The sequence below is a fragment of the Elephas maximus genome, chromosome 7 (assembly GCF_024166365.1).
Source record: "Elephas maximus indicus isolate mEleMax1 chromosome 7, mEleMax1 primary haplotype, whole genome shotgun sequence".
Lineage (NCBI taxonomy): Eukaryota > Metazoa > Chordata > Mammalia > Proboscidea > Elephantidae > Elephas > Elephas maximus.
Genome location: NC_064825.1, coordinates 119984333 through 120004014, shown reverse-complemented (window position 1 = coordinate 120004014; position 19682 = coordinate 119984333). Strand labels below are relative to the sequence as shown.

The window sequence follows — 19682 nt, the reverse complement described above, 5'->3', positions numbered from 1 at the left end:
ACTCTGTCCTGTAGGGTCTCTAGGAGTTGGAATCGACTCAATAGCAACAGGTGTGGTTTTTTCTTTTTCTTTTTTTTTAAGAGTAGTAGGGCAAATATCACAACTCCCTTTCTGAATTCAGAAGTTACAACACTGCCAACATCTTTTTGGTGATCTCAATTTTTGAGCAATTTTCTTTGGTAACATCAAAGTATGGACTTTCAATGCTGCTGGCTGAATATCCTGCAGTAACCACTAAAGGATGGCTCAGGTTGCCTGGATCAAAAAAATTGTTATAGTTTTATGCTTTTCAAATAACTTTCATATTAATTGTCATAAGGGTACTGAGTTATCAGAGCATGACAACACCCTATCAGGGAGTTGAAGAAAGTATTTTATTGTGTGAGTTGAGGAGATCGGGGTCAGTGGCACACCTATATCCAGCTGGTTATCAATAGAATTAGGATTAAACTTGGTCTCGTGCTTTGTAGTGCTGTCCCATGGTCATCTCTCCACCTCTGAATTCCTGGATTTACAGGAGTCTTTTTGTGCCTCTTTTCCTGTAGAAGTATAAATAAGGAATATACTGGCCACTCCTGGTGTATCAGCATGATACAGAAATTAACTTTTTTAAAAGGAAGTGTAAACAGACACATGTGTTTAGGTGTTTGGACCCAATCTGGATATTCTAACAAGCATAGACCTCTGACAAATAATGAGCCAAGAAGTAACTTTATGGTAGGTAGTATGTTCTGGCAAACTCTTGGCACTCCCATGATGATTTCCTAACACGTTAGAGATAATTTTATTATAGCACTTATCACTTTTGGAGGAATAAAGAGCTGGTTGTCTCTACCCTTGTTAAAATGTCAGGAATTATGATATTCATTTTGTAATACAAGGTCCTGGTTCATAGTTGGCATATTTGCAAAACCATCTAGGAGGAAAACATGAAAAAAAGAAAGGTAACTAGTGCTTAATGTATTTTGTATGCCAGGCATTGTGTTAGGATTTTTATATCTTTTATATCTTCCAATACCATAATTTAATCTTTTCCACAGTATGAAAATACATACACCGGTATTAAATGAACTTAATATTTCACAGATAATGAAACTGTGATTCAAGATGTGAACATAATATTTCTAAGGCCATATCTCACCAAAGTTGCTAATCCGTGAGTAACACTTATTTGCACAATCGGAAAACATATATCCTTGTATTATACATGGGGTCCTGGTGGCACATTTGTTAAGTGTTTCACTGCTAACCAAAAGGTCAGCAGTTCGAATCCACCAGCCACTGCTTGGAAACCCTATGGGGCAGTTATACACTGAAATAATAATAAGCTGGTGAGTACTTGCTATTGAGTAATGCATTCGTTCATGTTAAAACGTTAATACTGTTATCGTTCCCATTTGAAAGATGAGGAAACAAAGAAAAGTTAAATAGCTTGATCCACTGTTTTGAGAAAAGTTTTAGATCATGCTTCACGGGTTCAAATCCCATTTCAACCAATAGCTTTATTACTTGAGGAAGTAATTTCCCTCTTTAAACCTCAGTTTCCCTTCTAAGCAAAATGGGGAATAATAGTACATGCCTAAGAATTGCTAAATGTATTTATAAGTTAATATATGTGAACAACTTAGAGCAGTTTCCTAGCACATAGTAAGTGCTTTATAAAGTCTTTACTATTATAATAAGTAATCATCATTATTTCTTCAGTTTTCAGACCATAGCTCAGAAATTATCATTTCCAGAAAGTCTTCTTGAGCCCCTAAATTAGGCTAAAAGTACATCCTTTCTGCTCAAAGCACCCTGAGCACGCCTCTACTGAGGCAATATATTATGATTAACATACCTGTTTGTATATAGGTTTTTCCCACAAGGCTATTCTTAAATATATCTTACCTTGAATATGAAGGGTTGTTACTCAAGGAGAAAGGAAAGATCGAACATTCAAGAACCAGGAATGGCTTTTGTGTTGAGATGGCCTCTCATGCTATAATCACGGCAGACACAATAGACTGTCAACTGAGCAGTCCCTGGAGGTGAGCACAACAGACACCCGCTGTGACATGGCAGGAGGCCTGTGGCTTGGTTGGGGACACAGAGCCTCTAAAAACCGGTTGTCAATGAGTTAGCACCAACTTGTAGCAACCTCATGTGTGTCAGATTAGACTTGTACACTGTAGGATTTTCAATGGCCTATTTTTCAGAAGTAAATCTTCAGGCCTTTCTTCTGAGGTGCCTCTGGGGGGACTTGTACCTCCAACTTTTCAGTTAGCAGCCAAGTGTGTAAATAGTTTGCACTACCCAGGGACTCCTGTCCCATGCTAGTCTCTAGGGAAATAAAATACCAACTCTTTTGCCCCTGCTCCCCTTGTTCATAAATAAAGCATATGTAATGCTGGGAGATTGAAAATATCAGCCTATGAGAAAAATAAAATTTTGCCTCCAGCTTTTGCAAAGCTACTCATTTATGTTTAGGCTTACTGCAAAAGGCCAACACACCACTAAGGGTGTGCAAGAGATTGCTAAGCTTCCTTCAGGGCTCAATGGTCAAGTGAAGCACCCAATTAATGACCTTCACAGATAAGGAACAAAAGTGTGTGTGTCCCTAAATCAGGGCCACGAGTCACTGTGTATCTTCAGCTATCATGCACAAGGTGGTGAGGGGCCCTAAAAGATGGGAAATGTGTTTGGCAGGGCTAGTCAACATCCTACATAAGTGACAGGCAAAATATTTCCTATATTTTACTTTCTGTGAATTTCGCTTTCTATATATCAACAAGAAATACAATATTTCAATGAATAAGAATACTTGCAAGACATGGCAAATAGTGAAAAAGTGTGCTTCTGGTACAGAGTAATGGGTACTGCCAAGTATGTCATATACCAAATAAGGTGGAATGTGCCGCCAAAGTCATAATCTGCATCCCTGTGGCAACCATGGTCAGCAGAGACATTCTAAAGCCTTTCCATGCAACTTCCAGATGAACGATCTTACTCACCACAACCCGGCCCAGAATTCAGCCCAGCTTCTTGCACACAAGATCCTGCCCTGGACAGGAAACAGGTGCATGTGAGCAAGGGACTCTGGCCACTTCAATTCTCATTATCTTGTGCTTTCTCATCTTGCCATAGGTGCCTCACACGATGATTTGCCAATAACTTTGATGGAGAACATCTCAGAGGTGACTGAGTTCATTCTTGTGGGGTTAACAGACGCCCTAGAACTGCAGATCCCTTTATTTTTAATCTTCACACTCATTTACTTCATCACTTTGGCTGGGAATCTGGGGATGATCGTGTTGATTCTGTTAGACTCTCATCTCCACACCCCCATGTACTTTTTCCTCAGTGACCTTTCCCTGGTGGACTGTGTTTATGCCTCGACAGTCACACCCAAGGTGATGGTGGGGTTTCTCACAGGAGATAAGATCATCTTCTACAAGGCGTGTGGTGCCCAAGTGTTCTTCTTTGCAGCCTTTGCCACCACTGAAAGTTTTCTCCTGGCCTCAATGGCCTTTGACCGCCACGCAGCAGTGTGTATACCCCTACATTACACCACCATCATGACAAGTACTGTGTGTGCTCTACTGGTCACTGGTTCCTACGTCTGTGGACTCCTGCAATCTTCCATCCATGTTGCCTTCACATTCCACCTCCCCTTCTGTCATTCCAATGTGGTTAATCACTTTTTCTGTGACATCCCCCCACTGCTGGCTCTCTCTTGTTCTGATACCTACACAAATGAGATTGTACTCTTCACTTTGACAGCTTGCACTATAGTTTTTAGTCTCTTGGTTATCTTGACCTCTTACCTGTTGATTTTTATTGCTATCCTGAGAATGCACTCAGCTGAGGGACGAAAGAAGGCCTTTTCCACCTGTGCTTCCCACCTCACCACTGTCTCCATCCTCCATGGGACAATCATCTTCATGTACTTACAGCCAAGTTCCAGTCATTCCATGGACACAGACAAAATGGCATCTGTGTTCTACACCATGATCACCCCCATGCTGAACCCTCTGGTTTACAGCCTGAGGAACAAGGATGTCAAAAATGCATTCAAGAAGATTGTTGAGGAGGCAAAGTTATCTGTAGGCTTAAATTTTTAATTTTGTAGAATCCACAACAACCCAGTATCCCCTCAGATATTCTCTGTGCAATGGCTTACACATCAAGGCCTTCAATACACTTAATTCCTAAGGCAATAGACTTAGCTCCTCAAAAGCCTGTTGTCTAATAAGCAATACATTGTGTTCTGAAATGTAACACATGAATGATAATGGCTCAGTGTAATTTAAGAATATTTGGGTTTTGCTTTTCAAGAACATCTAAAATGGCATTTGACTTATTCACATGTTCTCTAACACATGCTAATGCAAGCATATGTGTGAAACCGGCCACACACAAGTCCACAAAAAGAAGCATATGCAAGGACCCTACTGTGCACTTAAACAAAGGAATGGGAATTTAAAGTGGAATGACTAACTTTAATAAATGAAATTAAAATTACCAATCACGGTATCAGAATACAAACTCGTGTCTAACCTCTTTTGTTTCTCTAGTTGAAAAACTATTCTGAGTCGAAAATAAAAAAGATGGTATAAATTTTTTAATTAAGGCATTTGCTTTCTGTTGACATAATTTACCAAAAGCTATTTTTTTATAGAAGTATAGCATCTGAAAGGAACTAATAATTCTGTTTTCAATAAATCATTTGGTAGATACAGTACAGGTTACGTCATATAGTAAAAACATCTAATATCCGTCTATTTTGTGGGTTAACAACATACATCTGGCAGTAATGAAAGCCAAGGTATGAGGCGAGAATATTGCTGCATGTGATAGTTAAGCCTATGTGACAATTTGGCTATGCCATACTTCTAATTGATTTTGCAGTTATGGAATGATGTAATTTAGCAGTTATTTAATGAGGTAGTCATCCTCCATTTTCTGATCTGATGTGGTCGTCATCCATTTTTGCATAGCTTTGATCGTCACATAATGACCTGGTCTTTGAACTTCACCATGTTGATGAGGAGGAGTGGGTGTATTCCTAAACAATCATAAACATGCTCTTGCCTCAGGGCTTTTCACTTCCTGATCCTTCTGTTTGGAATGCTCCCTCTCTCCCTTCACATTTCTGCTTAAAGTTTACTATATCATAGTCACCTTGTTTCTTGCTGCACATTGTCCCCTCCCACTTTCTTCTTCCTAATCCTGATCATTAAACTTCCTAGTCCTGATCATTACTGAACTATAATTAGCAGTACTTAGGTGTTCACATGTTCATCTATTTCCTCTAACTAGAATGTAAACACCACAAGTGTGATGGCTTTTCCTGTTTTACTAATAACTTTATCCTCAATACATTGATTATGGCCTGGTACATGCTAACTTCAATTCTTACACTTCTTTGGTAAATTTGTTTCTGAGCATTTTATTCTTTGGATGCTTTTAAAAAAAAAAAAAAGGGAGTGGTTTATTTCATTTTGGGATTATTCAGTGAAGAAGTTTACTTCTATTCCTAGTTTCCTGAATGTTTTTAATCACGAATGGGTGTTGATTTTTGTCAAATGTCCTTTCTGCACCTATTGAAACGACCATGTTTTTCTGCCCTTCATGCTACTAATAAGGAATATAACTTCAATTTCCATATGATACACCAACCTAACTTTACTGGATTAAATCTCATTTGGTTATGTTATACAATCCTTTTCATATGTTGCTTCTGTTTCATAGTTTTTTGTTTTTTTTTAAGGAATTTTGCATATATTTTTAAATGGTATGTTATCTTTAGTTTTCTTTTCTTGTGATGTCTTCATCTGGTTTTGTTATAAGAGTAATGTTGGCCTCAGAATAACTGGAGGAATGTTGCCTTCCCTTCTCATACTCTGGAAAATTTTGTTAATGATTGGTATTACTTCTTTTTTAAATGTTTGATAGCATTTACCAATGAAGCAATCTGGGCCTGGGCTTTTTGTTGTGGGAATGTATAAATTTTTAATCCAATCATGTATTGTTATAGACCAGTGTAGAGTTTCTATTTCTTTTTTAGCTGTTTTATTATTGTTGAATACATATATAAGCAAACATTCACAATTTCAACATTGTTACATGTAGAATTTAGTGACATTAAATATGTTCATCATGTTATGAAACCATCACCACTATCCATTTTCAAAATTTTCCACCACCCTTAATAAAACTTGATGCCCCCTAAAAAAATGACTCCCTCTTTCCATATCCTCACCCCACACTGCATCTTATTGTGAAGATGTCAGTATTACCCAAAGCAATGTATACTTTCCATGTACCCTCCATCAATATTCCAGTAGCCTTCTTTGCATTAATGGAAAAGTCAATCCTTAGTTTTATACAGACGTGCAAGTCCAGCTTTCACATACATGTGATGCAATTGAAAATAGCATGGCTTGGGTCAGGCACACCTTAGCCTTCAAGGTGATGTCTTTGCTTTTTGACACTTTGAAGAGGTCCTTTGCAGCAGATTTGCCCAATGCAATGCGTCTTTTGATTTCTTGACTGCTGCTTCCATGGCTGTTGATTGTGGATCCAAGTAAAATGAAATGCTTGACAACTTCAATCTTTTCTCCATTTATCATGATGTTGCTTACTGGTATAGTTGTGAGGATTTTTGTTTTCTTTATATTGAGGTATAATCCATACTGAAGGCTATGGCCTTTGATCTTTATTAATAAGTGCTTCCTCTTCACTTTCAGCAAGCAAGGTTGTGTTATCTGCATAACACATGTTGTTAATGAGTCTTCCTCCAATCCTGATGTTCCATTCTTCATATGGTCCGGTTTCTCGGAATTTTTGCTCAGCGTACACATTGAATAGGTATGGTGAAAAGATACAACCCTGACGCACAGCTTCCCTGACTTTAAACCACTCAGTGTCCCCTTGTTCTGTCTGAAACATTGTCTCCTGATCTAGGTACAGGTTCCTCATGAGCACAATTAAATGTTCTGGAATTCCCATTTGTCACAATGTTATCCATAATTATCCATAATGATCTTATAAGACAGAATAGAACTGACCCATAGGGTTTAGAAGGCTGTAATCTTTACACAGCTGATTGCCACATCTTTCTCACACAAAATGGGCTGGTGGGTGGAACTGCCAACCTTTCAGTTAGTAGCCAAGTGCTTAACCACTGGCCACCAAAGCTTCTTAATTTGTCATTAAGAAAATGCAAATCAAAACCACGATGAGATATTACTTTATACCCACTAGTATGGTTATAATTAAAAAAATAAAAAACAAACAAACGACAACATCAAAATTAAAAAAAAAAAACTGAAATTACAAATGTTAGAGAGTATATGGATAAATAGAAATTCTAATGCAACAGTAGTTGTTGTTAAGTGCCGGCGAGTCATTTCTGATTCATGGTGAACCTATGTACGACAGAACGAAACATTGACTGGTCCTGTGCCTTCCTCATGATAATTGTTTATGCTTGAGCCCATTGTTGCAGCCACTGTGTCAGTCCATCTCCCTGAGGGACATCCTCTTTTTCACTCACCCTCTACTTTACTAAGCATGATGTCGTTGTCCAGGGAGTGTTCCCTCCTGATAACTTGTCCAAAGTATGTGAGACATAGTCTCACCATCCTCTCCTCTAAGGAGAATTCTGGCTGTACTTCTTCCAAGATAGATTTTTTTGGTTTTTTGACAGTCATGGCATATTCCATATTCTACAACAACACCATAATTCAAAGGCATCAATCCTTCGGTCTTCCTTATTCATTGCTCAGCTTTCACATGCATATGAGGTGATTGAAAACACCATGGCGTGGATCAGGCACACCTTAGTCATCAAAGTGACATCTTTGCCCTTTGACATTTCAAAGAGCAGATGACTTCCCCAATGATTTCTTAACTGCCTCCATGGGTGTTGACTGTGGATCCAAGTAAGATGAAATCCTTGACAACTTTGATCTTTTTCCTGTTTATCATGATATTGCTTATTGGTCCACTTGTGAGGATTTTTGTTTTCTTAATGATGAGGTGTGATCTACACTGAAGACTGTTGTCTTTGATCTTCACAGTAAGTGCTCCAATTCCTCTTCACTTTCAGCAATCAAAGTTGTGTCATCTGCATGTTGAAGCTTGTTAATGAGTATTCCTCCAATCCTGATGCCCTGATCTTCTTCATATAACCCAATATCAGATTATTTGCTCAGCATATAAGTTGAATAAGTATGGTGAAAGGATGCTGCCCTGAGGCACAACTTTACTGACAATAAACTATGCTGTATACTCTAGTTCTATTGGAATAAATACCTCTGGGTCTATGTACAGGTTCTTCATAAGTACAATTAAAAAAAGAAAATGTTCTGAAATTCCCATTCTTCACAATATTATCCATAATTTGTCATGATCCACACAGTCACATTCAATATCACTAGCAAGAATGTAACCTTGTACATCAGCTGTGGAAAACAGTTTGGTAGTTCAAAAATTTAAACATAGATTTACCACATGATCCAGCATTTTCACTCCGAGGGTTATAGCCAAGAATAATGAAAACATATGTCTACACATACACTAGGAAGAAGGACCCAGCAGTCTACTTCTGAAAAGCATTAGTCAGTGAAAACCTTATGAATAACATTGAAACATTGTCAGATATAGTGCTAGAAGATGAGCCCCCCAAGTTGGAAGCCACTCAAAAGACGACTGGGAAGAGCTGCCTCTTCAGAGTAGAGTCGACCTTAATTGATGTGGATGAAGTAAAGGTTTTGGGGCCTTCATCTGCTAATATGGTATGACTCAAACTGAGAAGAAACAGCTGCAAACATCCATTAATAATCAGAACCTGGGATGTATGAGGTATGAACCTACGAAAATTTGAAATCATCAGAAATGAAATAGAATGCATAAACATCAATATCCTAGGCATTAGTGAGCTGAAATAGACTGATATTGGCCATTTGGAATTGGACAATCATATGCTGGGAATGATAACTTGAAAAGGAATGGTGTTGCATTCATTGTCAGAAAGATATTTCAAGATCTATCCTGAAGTATTGAGCTGTCAGTGATAGGATAAATCCATATGCCTACAAAGAAGACCAGTTAATACAACTATTATTCAAATTTATGCACCAACGACTAAGGCCAAAGACGAAGAAATTGAAGATTTTTATCAGCTACTGCAGTCTGAATTTGACTGAACATGCAATCAGGATGCATTGATAATTACTGGTGATTGGAATGCAAAAATTGGAAACAAAAAAGAAGGATCAGTAATTGGAAACTATGGCCTTGGTGATAGAAACAATGACAGAGACCGAATGATAGAATTTTGCAAGACCAATGACTCCTTCATTGCAAATACCTTCTTTCATCAACATAAACGGTGACTATACACATGGACCTTGCCAGATGGAACACACAGGGATCAATTGACTACATCTGTGGAAAGAGGCGATGGAAAAGCTCAATATCATTGGTCAGAAAAAGGCCAGGGGCCGACTGTGGAACAGACCATCAATTGCTCACATGCAAGTTCAAGCTGAAGAAAATCAGATCAAGTCCACGAGAGCCAAAATATGACCTTAAGTATATCCCACCTGAATTTAAAGACCATCTCAAGAATAGATTTGACCCATTGAGCACTAGTGACTGAAGACCAGACAAGGTGTGGAATGACATCAAAGACATCATACATGAAGAAAGCAAGAGGTCATTGAGAAGACAGGAAAGAAAGAAAAGACCAAGGTGGATGTCAGAGAAGACTCTGAAACTTGCCTATGAAATTCGAACCCCTAAAGCAAAAGGAAGAAATGATGAAGTAAAAGAACTGAACAGAAGATTTCAAAGGGTGGCTCGAGAAGACAAAGTTTTATAATGACATGTGCAAAGAGCTGGAGATAGAAAACCAAAAGAGGAGAGCACGCTCGACATTTATCAAGCCAAAAGAACTGAAGAAAAATTCAAGCCTCAAGTTGCAATAGTGAAGGATTCTATGGGGAAAATATTAAATGATGCAGCAAGCATCAAAAAAAAAAAAAAAAAGAAAGAAGGAATACACAGAGTCATTATACTGAAAAGAATTAGTCAATGTTTAACCATTTCAGGAGGGAGCATATGATCAGGAACCAATGGCAATGAAGGAAGAAGATCAAGCTGCTCTGAAGGCATTGGCAAAAAACAAGGCTCCAGGAATTGACCAAATATCACTTGAAATGTTTCAACAAATGGATGCAACACCGAAGGTGCTCACTCATCTATGCCAAGAAATTTGGAAGACAGCTTCCTGGCCAACTGACTGGAAGAGATCCATATTTATGCCTATTCCCAAGAAAGGTGATCCAACTGAATGTGGAAATTATAGAACAATATCTTTTTTTTTTATCATTAATGTCACACGCAAGCAAAATTTTGCTGAAGATCATTAAAAAATGGCTGCAGCAGTGCAGTATATAGAGAACTGCCAGAAATTCAGGCTGGTTTCAGAAGAGGACTTGGAACCAGAGATATGATTGCTGATGTCAGATGGATCCTGGCTGAAAGCAGAGAATACCAGAAGGATGTTTACCTGTGTTTTATTGACTATGCAAAGGCATTCAACTGTGTGCATCATAACAAATTATGGATAATATTACGAGGAATGGGAATTCCAGAATACTTAATTGTGCTCATGAGGAATCTTTACAACAAGAGGCAGTTGTTCAGATAGAACAAGGGGATACTGACTGGTTTAAAGTCAGGAAAGGTGTGTGTCAGGGTTGTATCCTTTCACCATACGCATTCAATCTGTATGCTGAGCAAATCATACAAGAAGCTGGACTATATGAAGAAGAACTGGGCATCAGGATTGGAGGTAGACTCCTTAACAACCTGCATTATGCAGATGACACAACCTTGCTTGCTGAAAGTGAAGAGGACTTGAAGCACTTACTAATGAAGATCAAAGACCACAGCAGCCTTTAGTATGGATTGCACCCAACATAAAGAAAACAAAAATCCTCATAATTGGACCAATGAGCAACATCATGAGAAATGGAGAAAAGATTGAAGTTTTCAAGAATTTCATTTTACTTGGATCCACAATCAGCACCCATGGAAGCAGCAATCAAGAAATTAGACACATTGCATTGGGTAAATCTGCTGCAAAGGACCTCTTTAAAGTGTTGAAAAGCAACAACTTCACCTTGAACACTAAGGTGCACCTAGTATTTTTAATTGCATTATGTGCATGTGAAAGGTGGAGAATGAATAAGGAAGACCGAAGAATTGACGCCTTTGAATTGTGGTGTTGGCGAAAAATATCGAATATACCATGGACTGCCAGAAGAAAGAACAAATCTGTCTTAGAACAAGTGCAGCCAGAATGCTCCTTGGAAACAAGAATGGCAAGACTGCACCTTACCTACTTTGGACGTGTTGTCAGAAGGGACCATTCCCCGGAGAAGGACCTCATGCTTGGCAAAGTAGAGAGTCAGCGGAAAAGAGGAAGGCCCTCAAAGAGGTGGATTGACACTGGCTGCAACAATGAGCTCATAGCAACGATTGTAAAGATGGCTCAGGACCAGGCAGTGTTTCGTTGTGTTGTGCATAGGGTTGCTATGAGTCGGAACTGAATCAACGGCACCTAACAACAACATGAGAGATACGTAATATTATTATCCCATTTTTTTTTTTTTTTAATAAATGACAAACTGGAAAGAAGAAATAATTGGGCTGAGGTCACACTGCAACAGATGACAGAACTGGGATTAGAAACCAGGCCACATGAACCATCCAATCAAACTTTGACACTTGACTGCAGGATTGCTTTAAGAAAGAAGCAACCAGAAGACCTTGATGGTGCCCAGCTACCTTTATTGAATGTTTTGATCGAAGAATCTATAGAAGAATTCTGATCAGAATGAGGGAAATGTGAAGCAGAATGTCAAATTTTCATAAAATATGGACCTTCTAGATCCATTGAGGCTGGATGAACCCTCAAAACTACTGCCCTGAGATAAAGTTTAAACCTTAAACGAAAAATATCCCTTGAAGTCTTCTTTAAACCAAAAAGTGCTTAGATAAATTAGTAAAGAATGTCTGCTTTGAGCATTGACTCTCTTAAAGAGCTAACTGTATGGGATCAAATTGATACCAGCAACTTAAAACATTAGACAGAAAGCTTAGCGGTCAGTGAACTTATGTTAACAGTGAAGGAATAATTCAGAAAAGCAGGCTGAGAAAGGTTGCACAATTTGAAGAATATAATCAATGGCACAAAGTTGTACATGTAGAAATTGTAGAATTTTTGTATGTTTTGCTGTGTCTATTTCAAACAACAACAATAAAATATTAAAAAAAGAAAGGAGTGACAATTCTCTTCTAAAGAAATAATAAGTGTGCAGGATTAATTTGGGGATCAGAGGTCACTGTGCAGAAGGAAGAAAGGATTCATCACCTTAGTTTTAAAAGAGAAAAGAAAAAAGTATCCAAACAGCAGCTTTACAGCAGTAAGCCAGGTAGGTATTTTGTAAATAAATAAGTAAATGAGAAAGACTGTCATTCCTGAGAGACCCTGTAGGCCTATGAGAAAGACCTAGATGGAAAAAGCTTGCATGAGCTCTTGATGTCTGTGAAATTTTTATTTTTGATACCGAAGTTGGCTGTGGCCACTGCTATGACTATTGCAGGCTCTTTCCTATAAGCTTCTATTCCCTTGTGCCTTCATAAGCATTCCCAGCCAAAATGCAAACATTAGTCTCTGATATCTCCATGTGAGGACAGGTTAAGAAGGCCAACCTGGAATCAGGAGCCTCCTGAGATATCTACCCACTGGACACCAAATATTTCCCTGGAGACTTGTTTAAACAGGTTGCTGTCTCTACCTTGATATTTGCAAGAGCATCAGCCCAGATTCTGCTCCACAACCTAAAGCTGCAGAAGTGGAGAAGGAGTTCCCCTAGCGTGATGCTTTCCTGGATGTGGACTTCCGGTCAACGTCCTAAGTGTGAAGATATTCTGTACCTACACCTTTGGGACTTCATTGGTCCATTCTTAGGAAACAAGTGAGTATTAGGAAAATAGAATAGCATAGCCAATTAGAGTGTGAAGGAACTCTAGAAGATCCCATGATTTTATTTTATAAATGAGGAAAATGAGTTAAGTGGGTAGATCAAGGACTCCCTGTTAGCTTGTTGTCCCCTCACTCCTAGTTCATTCCTCTTTCCCCTCTAACAAGCTGCTCTCTCTCACCCAGATTTACATGCTCCTTGCTTCATGTGTCCTCCTATAAATGGTTGAAACGAAAGGAGATTTTACTCAAAGGCATGAACACTATGATTCTTAAATGCATTCAATTTAAAATGTGCTATAAGAGTAATAGAAACGCTGGTGGTCTAGTGGTTAAGAGGTACGGCTGCTAACCAAAAGGTCGGCAGTTTGAATCCACCAGGAGCTCCTTGGAAACTCTAAGGGGCAGTTCTACTCCATCCTGTAGGGTCTCTATGAGTTGTAATCAACTCGAAGGCAATGGGTTAGGGTTTTATAAGAGTAGTAGGGCAATACCTCCCTCCCTGAATTTCAAAGTTATAATAACACTGCCAACATCTATTTGGGGAATCTCAATTTTTGAGCCATTTTCCTTGGTAACCTCAAAGTTTGGACTTTCAATGCTGCTGGCTGAATATCCTGCAGTAAGCAGGAAGGCATGGCTCAGATTGTCTGAAATAAAAAGTGATTAGTGCTTCTCGCTTTTGAATAACTTTCATATACATTGTCACATCAGAGCATGACAGCACCCCACCAAGAAGTTGGAGAAAATATTTAATTTTGTGAATTAAGGAGATCAGATCAGTGGTAGGCCTATATCCAGCTGGTTCTCAGTAAATTAGGATTAAAATTGGTCTTAGTGAAAGCCTATCCTCTCTATATCTCTGAATTCCTGGATTTAAAGGAGGCTTTTCTTGTCCCTATACATGTTTTTTTTTTTTTTTTTTATACATGTAGAAGCATAGATAAAGAAGTTGGTCAATACTCTGGCCACCCTTGGTATATGAGCATGATACAGAAATTAACTTTTTTTTTAAATAAATGTGAACAGACACACTTTTATGTATTTGGGCCCAATCTGGAAATTTTAACAAGCATAGACCTCTAACAACTGATGAGTTAGGAAATAACTTCATGGTCAATAGGGCGTTCTGGCAAATTCTTGCCACTTCCATGATGACATTACAAAATACTTTTCTTCCAGCACTTGTCATTTTGGGGGGAATGGTTTGAGGAGCTGGCTGTCTCTACCCTCGTTAAAAAGTCAGGAATTATGATATTCATTTTGTAATACATAGTTGACATATTTGCGAAGTTATCTAGGAGGAAAACAAGAAAAAGAGAAAGGGAACTGGTACTGAATGCATTGTGTATGCCAGGCACTGTGTTAGTAGGATTCTTAGATCTTTTCTATCTTCATATCTTAATTTAATCTTTCCAATCCTGTGAAACACATAAGCAGATATTATACGAACTTATTATTTCACAGAGAATGAAACTGAAATTCAAGGAGTGGACACAATATCCCTAAGGCCACATCCATCCAAGTTGCTATTCAATGAGTGGCACTTAATTGCACAATTAGAAAAAGTGTATCCATGTATTATATTTGGTTAAATAGTCACCTTAAACTCTTCTTCTAAATCGTTGTATCACATCTATAGTCTTACACATTATTTCCTCCAACTCTTTCTCTTAGGATTCAATCCCATATGTCTTATTCCTACCAATTATTGTTGCATGTTAGCCCCTAATGGCGATTTGCATTGTGTAATGAATCTTAGTAATAAATAACACCTGTCTGTCTGTAGTTTCCTGCTTATACTATTGTGCTTATCAGCTCATGCCTTTATCCATGATGTTCCCTCTGCTCGATAGAACAGTATTAATAGTAGTGGCAGTAATAATAATAGCTTAAATTAATGAGTACTGGCTGTGGTGTAAGATATCGCTTTCATTTACCATGAAAGGTTAAGACTGTTATTCTCATATGAGGCAAGGAGGGGACAGGAAAGCCAGAAATAGGAAACCTAAGGATGAGAAGAGAGGGTGTTGACATGTAACGGGGTTGGTAACCAATGTCACAAAATATGTGTACTAATTGTTTAATGAGAAGCTAGTTTGTTCTGTAAACCTTCATGTAAATAAAATAATAAAATAAATTGATAAAAAAAGTAAAAATACTACTAGATGGAAGTATAAAAATAAAATAAAACTGTTATCATTCTCATTTGAAAGTTGAGGAAACATAGAAAGGTTAATTAACTTGCCCACTATTTTGACATGAGTTTATATATGATTATGGATTTTAGACATTACATCTTGGGTTCAAATCCCAGTTCTACCAACAGCTTTTTTACTTAAGGAAATAGTTGGCTTTTTTAACCTCAGTTCCCTTCTAAGCAAAATGAGGATAGTAATAGTACCTGATTCACAGAGCTGTTGAATGTATTTATGAGTTAACACATGTGAAGAGCTTATAAGTTTGCTAGCAAGTACAAAAAATAAAAAAACCCATTGCTGTCTACTGGGTCCTGACTCATAGCGACCCCATGGGACAGAGTAGAACTGTGCCATAGGGCTTCCAAGGAGTAGCTGGTGAATCCAAACTGCCGACCATATTAGTTAGCAGCCAACCTCTTAACCACTGCCCCACCAGTGTAATTTCTATCGTAAGTACTATAAAAAGTGTTTGCTGTTATAATGACTAATCATTATTATTATTTACTTCTTCAGCCTTCAAGCCACAGCTCAGAAGCTATCATTTCCAGAAAGTCTTCCTGTGCCCCTAAAAATGCCTGCTTTCTGCTCAAAGCACCCTGGCCATGCCTCTCCTGTGGCAATGCGTTAAGATTAACATACCTGTTTGTATATAAGTTTTTCCCACTAGGCTGTCCTTTAAAATAACTGTCATATCATAGCCTGCCTAGAATGTGAAATGTTGTTAATCAAGGAGAAATGCAAGATTCAAAAAGCAGGAGTGGCTTTTGTGTTGAGATGGCCTCTCATGCTATAATAACGACAGTCACAATAAGCCATCAGCTGAGCGGCCCCTGGAGGAGAGCACAACAGATACCTGCTGTGACATGGCAGGAGGCCTGTGGCTTCATTGGGGGCATGGCGCCTCTAAAATACCAGTTGTCAATGAGTCAACTCTGACTCACAGCAACCCCATGTATGTCAGGGTAAAAGTGTGTTCCATAGGCTTTTCAAGGGCTGATTTTTCAGAAGAAGATCTCCAGGCCTTTCTTCCAAGGTACCTCTGAGTAGACGCGAACCTTCAACCTTTCAGTTAGCAGCTAAGCATGTTAATAGTTTGCACCACGTAGGGACTCCTGTCCAGTGGTAGACTCTAGTGGAGTATAATAGCAACTCTTCTATCTCCCTCTAACCCCCCTCCATACAAATAAAACACTGGTGATGCTGGGAAATGGAAAACATCAGCCTTAGAGAAAAATAAGGATTACAGCGGGGAGAGAAAATATCTAAAACTTTGCCTCTAGCTTTTGCAAAGCTACTCATTTAGTTTTAGACTTAAAAGAGACCAACACAGTACTAAGGGTGTACAAGAGATTGCAAAACTTCCTTCAGGGCTCAATGGTTGCAGTGAAGCACCCAGTTAATGGCCTTCATGGATTAGAGAGAAAAGTGTGTGTGTCCCTAAAGCAGGGCTGCGAGTCACTGTGTATCTTCAGCTATGATGCACAAGGTGGAGAGCCCTAATAGATGGGAAATGTGTTTGACAGGGCTTGTCAGCATTATATACCAGGCACTGGTCAATTGTTTCCTATATTTTACTTTCTGTGGATTAATCTTTCTATGTATCAATAAGAAATACAATGTATCAGTGGATAAGAATGCTTGCAAGACATGGCAAATAGTGAAAAAGAGCCCTTCTGGTGTAGTGTGATATGTACTCCGAAGTACATCATTCAAAAAGCAAGGTGGAATGTCCCCCCAAATTTATAATCTGGATCCCTATGGCAACCACTGTCAGCAGAGACATTCTAATGCCTTTCCATGCCACTTCCAGATGAATGACCTCACTCACACAACCTCTGACCAGAATTTGGTCCAGCTTCTTGCAAACAGGATCCTGCCCTGGACAGGAAACTAGTGCATGTGTGCAAAAGCCTCTGGCCATACTTCAATTCTCATGGTAGTGCTCAAATAGCATTATCTTGTGTTTTCTCCTCTTGCCATAGGTACCTTACCTGATGACTTGCCAATGACTTTGATGGAGAACATCTCAGAGGTGACTGAATTCATTCTTGTGGGGCTAACAGATGCCCTAACTCTTCAGGTCCCTTTATTTTTAATCTTCACTCTCATTTACTTCATCACTCTGGTTGGGAACCTGGGGATGATCCTGTTGATTCTGTTAGACTCTCGTCTCCACACCCCCATGTACCTTTTCCTCAGTAACCTCTCCCTAGTGGACTGTGTTTATTCTTCAGCAGTCACCCCTAAGGTAATGGTGGGGCTCTTCACAGAAAATAAGATCATTTCCTACAATGACTGTGCCGCCCAGATGTTCTTCTTTGCAGCCTTTGCCACCACTGAAAATTTCCTTCTGGCCTCAATGGCCTTTGACCGCCATGCAGCAGTGTGTAAGCCCCTGCATTACACCACCATCTTGACAAGTACTGTGTGTGCACTACTGGTCACTGGGTCCTATGTCTGTGGACTCTTGCAAACTTCCATCCATGTTGCCTTGACTTTCCACCTTTCCTTCTGTCATTCCAATGTGGTTAATCACTTCTTCTGTGACCTCCTCCCACTCCTGGCTCTCTCTTGTTCTGATATCTACACAAATGAGATCGTGCTCTTCACTTTGGCAGCTTGCACTGTCTTTTTTACTCTCTTGGTTATCTTGACCTCTTACCTGTTCATTTTTATTGCTATCCTGAGAATGCACTCAGCTGAGGGACGAAAGAAGGCCTTTTCCACCTGTGCTTCCCACCTCACCACTGTCTCCATCTTCTATGGGACAATCATCTTCATGTACTTACAGCCAAGTTCCAGTCATTCCATGGACACAGACAAAATGGCATCTGTGTTCTACACCATGATCACCCCCATGCTGAACCCTCTGGTTTACAGCCTGAGGAACAAGGATGTCAAAAATGCATTCAAGAAGGTTGTTGAGGAGGCAAAATTGTCCTTAAGCTTAAATTTTTAATATTGTAGAAACCACGACAACCTACTTTATCCCCTCAGATATTCTCCATGTAATGGCTCATACTTCAAGGCCTTCACTGCACTTAATTCCTAAGGTGATGCACTTACTTCCTCAAAAGTCTATTGTCTGTAAAAAGAAACCATTATGTTCTGAGATGTAATACATAATGATAATGGCTCAGTGGAATTTAAGAATATTTGGGTTTTGTTTTTCAAGAACATTTTTAACGGCATTTGACTTATTCACATGTTCTCTAAGACATGCTAGTGCAAGCATATATGTCAAACCAGCCACACACAATTCATAGACAGAAGTATGTGCAAGGACCCTATAGCACACTTATACAAAGGATTGGGAATTTGTTAAATGAGGTTAGTAGAATGCCTAGTTTTTAATAACAGAAATTAAAATAACCAGTTGGGGTATCAGAATAAAAACCCATGTCTAACCTTTTTGTTTCTCTAGTTGTTCTATTTAGTTGAAAAACTATTCTGAGGCCAAGATGAAGAAAAAGGTAATATGAATTTTTTAATGGAGGCACTTGCGTTCTGTTGCAATAATTTACCGAGAGCTATGTAAGTAAGTATAGCATCTTAATGGAACTAATATTTCTGTTTTCACTAAATCATTTGATAGAAACAACACATAATTTTCAAAAGAAAAAAAAGGTCAGAGTGCAAAAAAAGGATATCAATTATAAGGGTACTTTTTAGTTTATCTGTATATGACCAGAAACTCTTCAAGTTTGGCAAAAAATAAAAATTTCAGAAACTACTAAGACTAATGATAACTAATGGTAATGTTAAACATTTTTCTTACTGGAAATTATATGAAATGGATAATGTCACTAATTCATGGATACCTTAGTTCTGGGTGAGCTACAGCATGTCTTATTATTCTCCCACTTATTCAACTCACTACACTCATACTGATTTCCTTGCTACATCTTCTCCTCACTTATTGACTATCTCATTATTTGACATTTCACATTTACAACAACAGTAAAAACATCTAATATCTGACTATTTTGTAGTTTAACTACATACGTCTAGCAGAAATGAAAGCCAAGGTGTGAGGCAAGAATATTGCTGGGTGTGATGGTTAAGCCTACCTGTCAATTTGGCTGTGCCATATTTCTCAGTGGTTTGGCAGTTATGCAATGATGTAATTTGGCAGTTATTTAATGATGTCATCCTCAATTTTGTGGTCCGATGTGATCATCTTCCGTTTTTGCATAACGCTGATCTTCACATGATGACCAGGTCTTTGCAAACTAACCTTGTCAATAAGTGAGGAGGAGTGGCTGTATTCCTAAACAATCATAAACTTGCTCTTGCCTCAGGCCTTTCACTTCCTGATCCTTCTGTTTGGAATGCTCCCTCTCTCCCTTCGTGTTTCTGCTTAAAGTTTACTGTATCATCCTGTATCATAGTCACCCCATTTCTTGCTGGACATTGTCCCCTCCCACCTTCTTTTTCCT

At 38.7% G+C, this 19682-nt stretch overlaps 2 protein-coding genes across 2 annotated transcripts; both read left to right on the top strand.

Annotated features, from left to right (window-relative positions):
• The first annotated feature begins 3155 nt into the window (after positions 1-3155).
• Positions 3156-4103, top strand: LOC126080851 (olfactory receptor 5B12-like). Its single transcript, XM_049892039.1, has one exon. The coding sequence runs from the start codon at positions 3159-3161 to the stop codon at positions 4101-4103; it is 945 nt and encodes a 314-aa protein (XP_049747996.1). The 5' UTR covers positions 3156-3158.
• Positions 4104-17248: 13145 nt separating this feature from the next.
• LOC126080828 (olfactory receptor 5B12-like) lies at positions 17249-18202 on the top strand. Its single transcript, XM_049892013.1, has one exon. The coding sequence runs from the start codon at positions 17249-17251 to the stop codon at positions 18200-18202; it is 954 nt and encodes a 317-aa protein (XP_049747970.1).
• The last annotated feature ends 1480 nt before the right edge of the window (positions 18203-19682 follow it).

Excerpts from the sequence above, each read along its gene's own strand:
- LOC126080828 (XM_049892013.1), top strand. The coding sequence starts at position 17,249 with ATGACTTTGATGGAGAACATCTCAGAGGTGACTGAATTCATTCTTGTG.
- LOC126080851 (XM_049892039.1), top strand. The coding sequence starts at position 3,159 with ATGGAGAACATCTCAGAGGTGACTGAGTTCATTCTTGTGGGGTTAACA.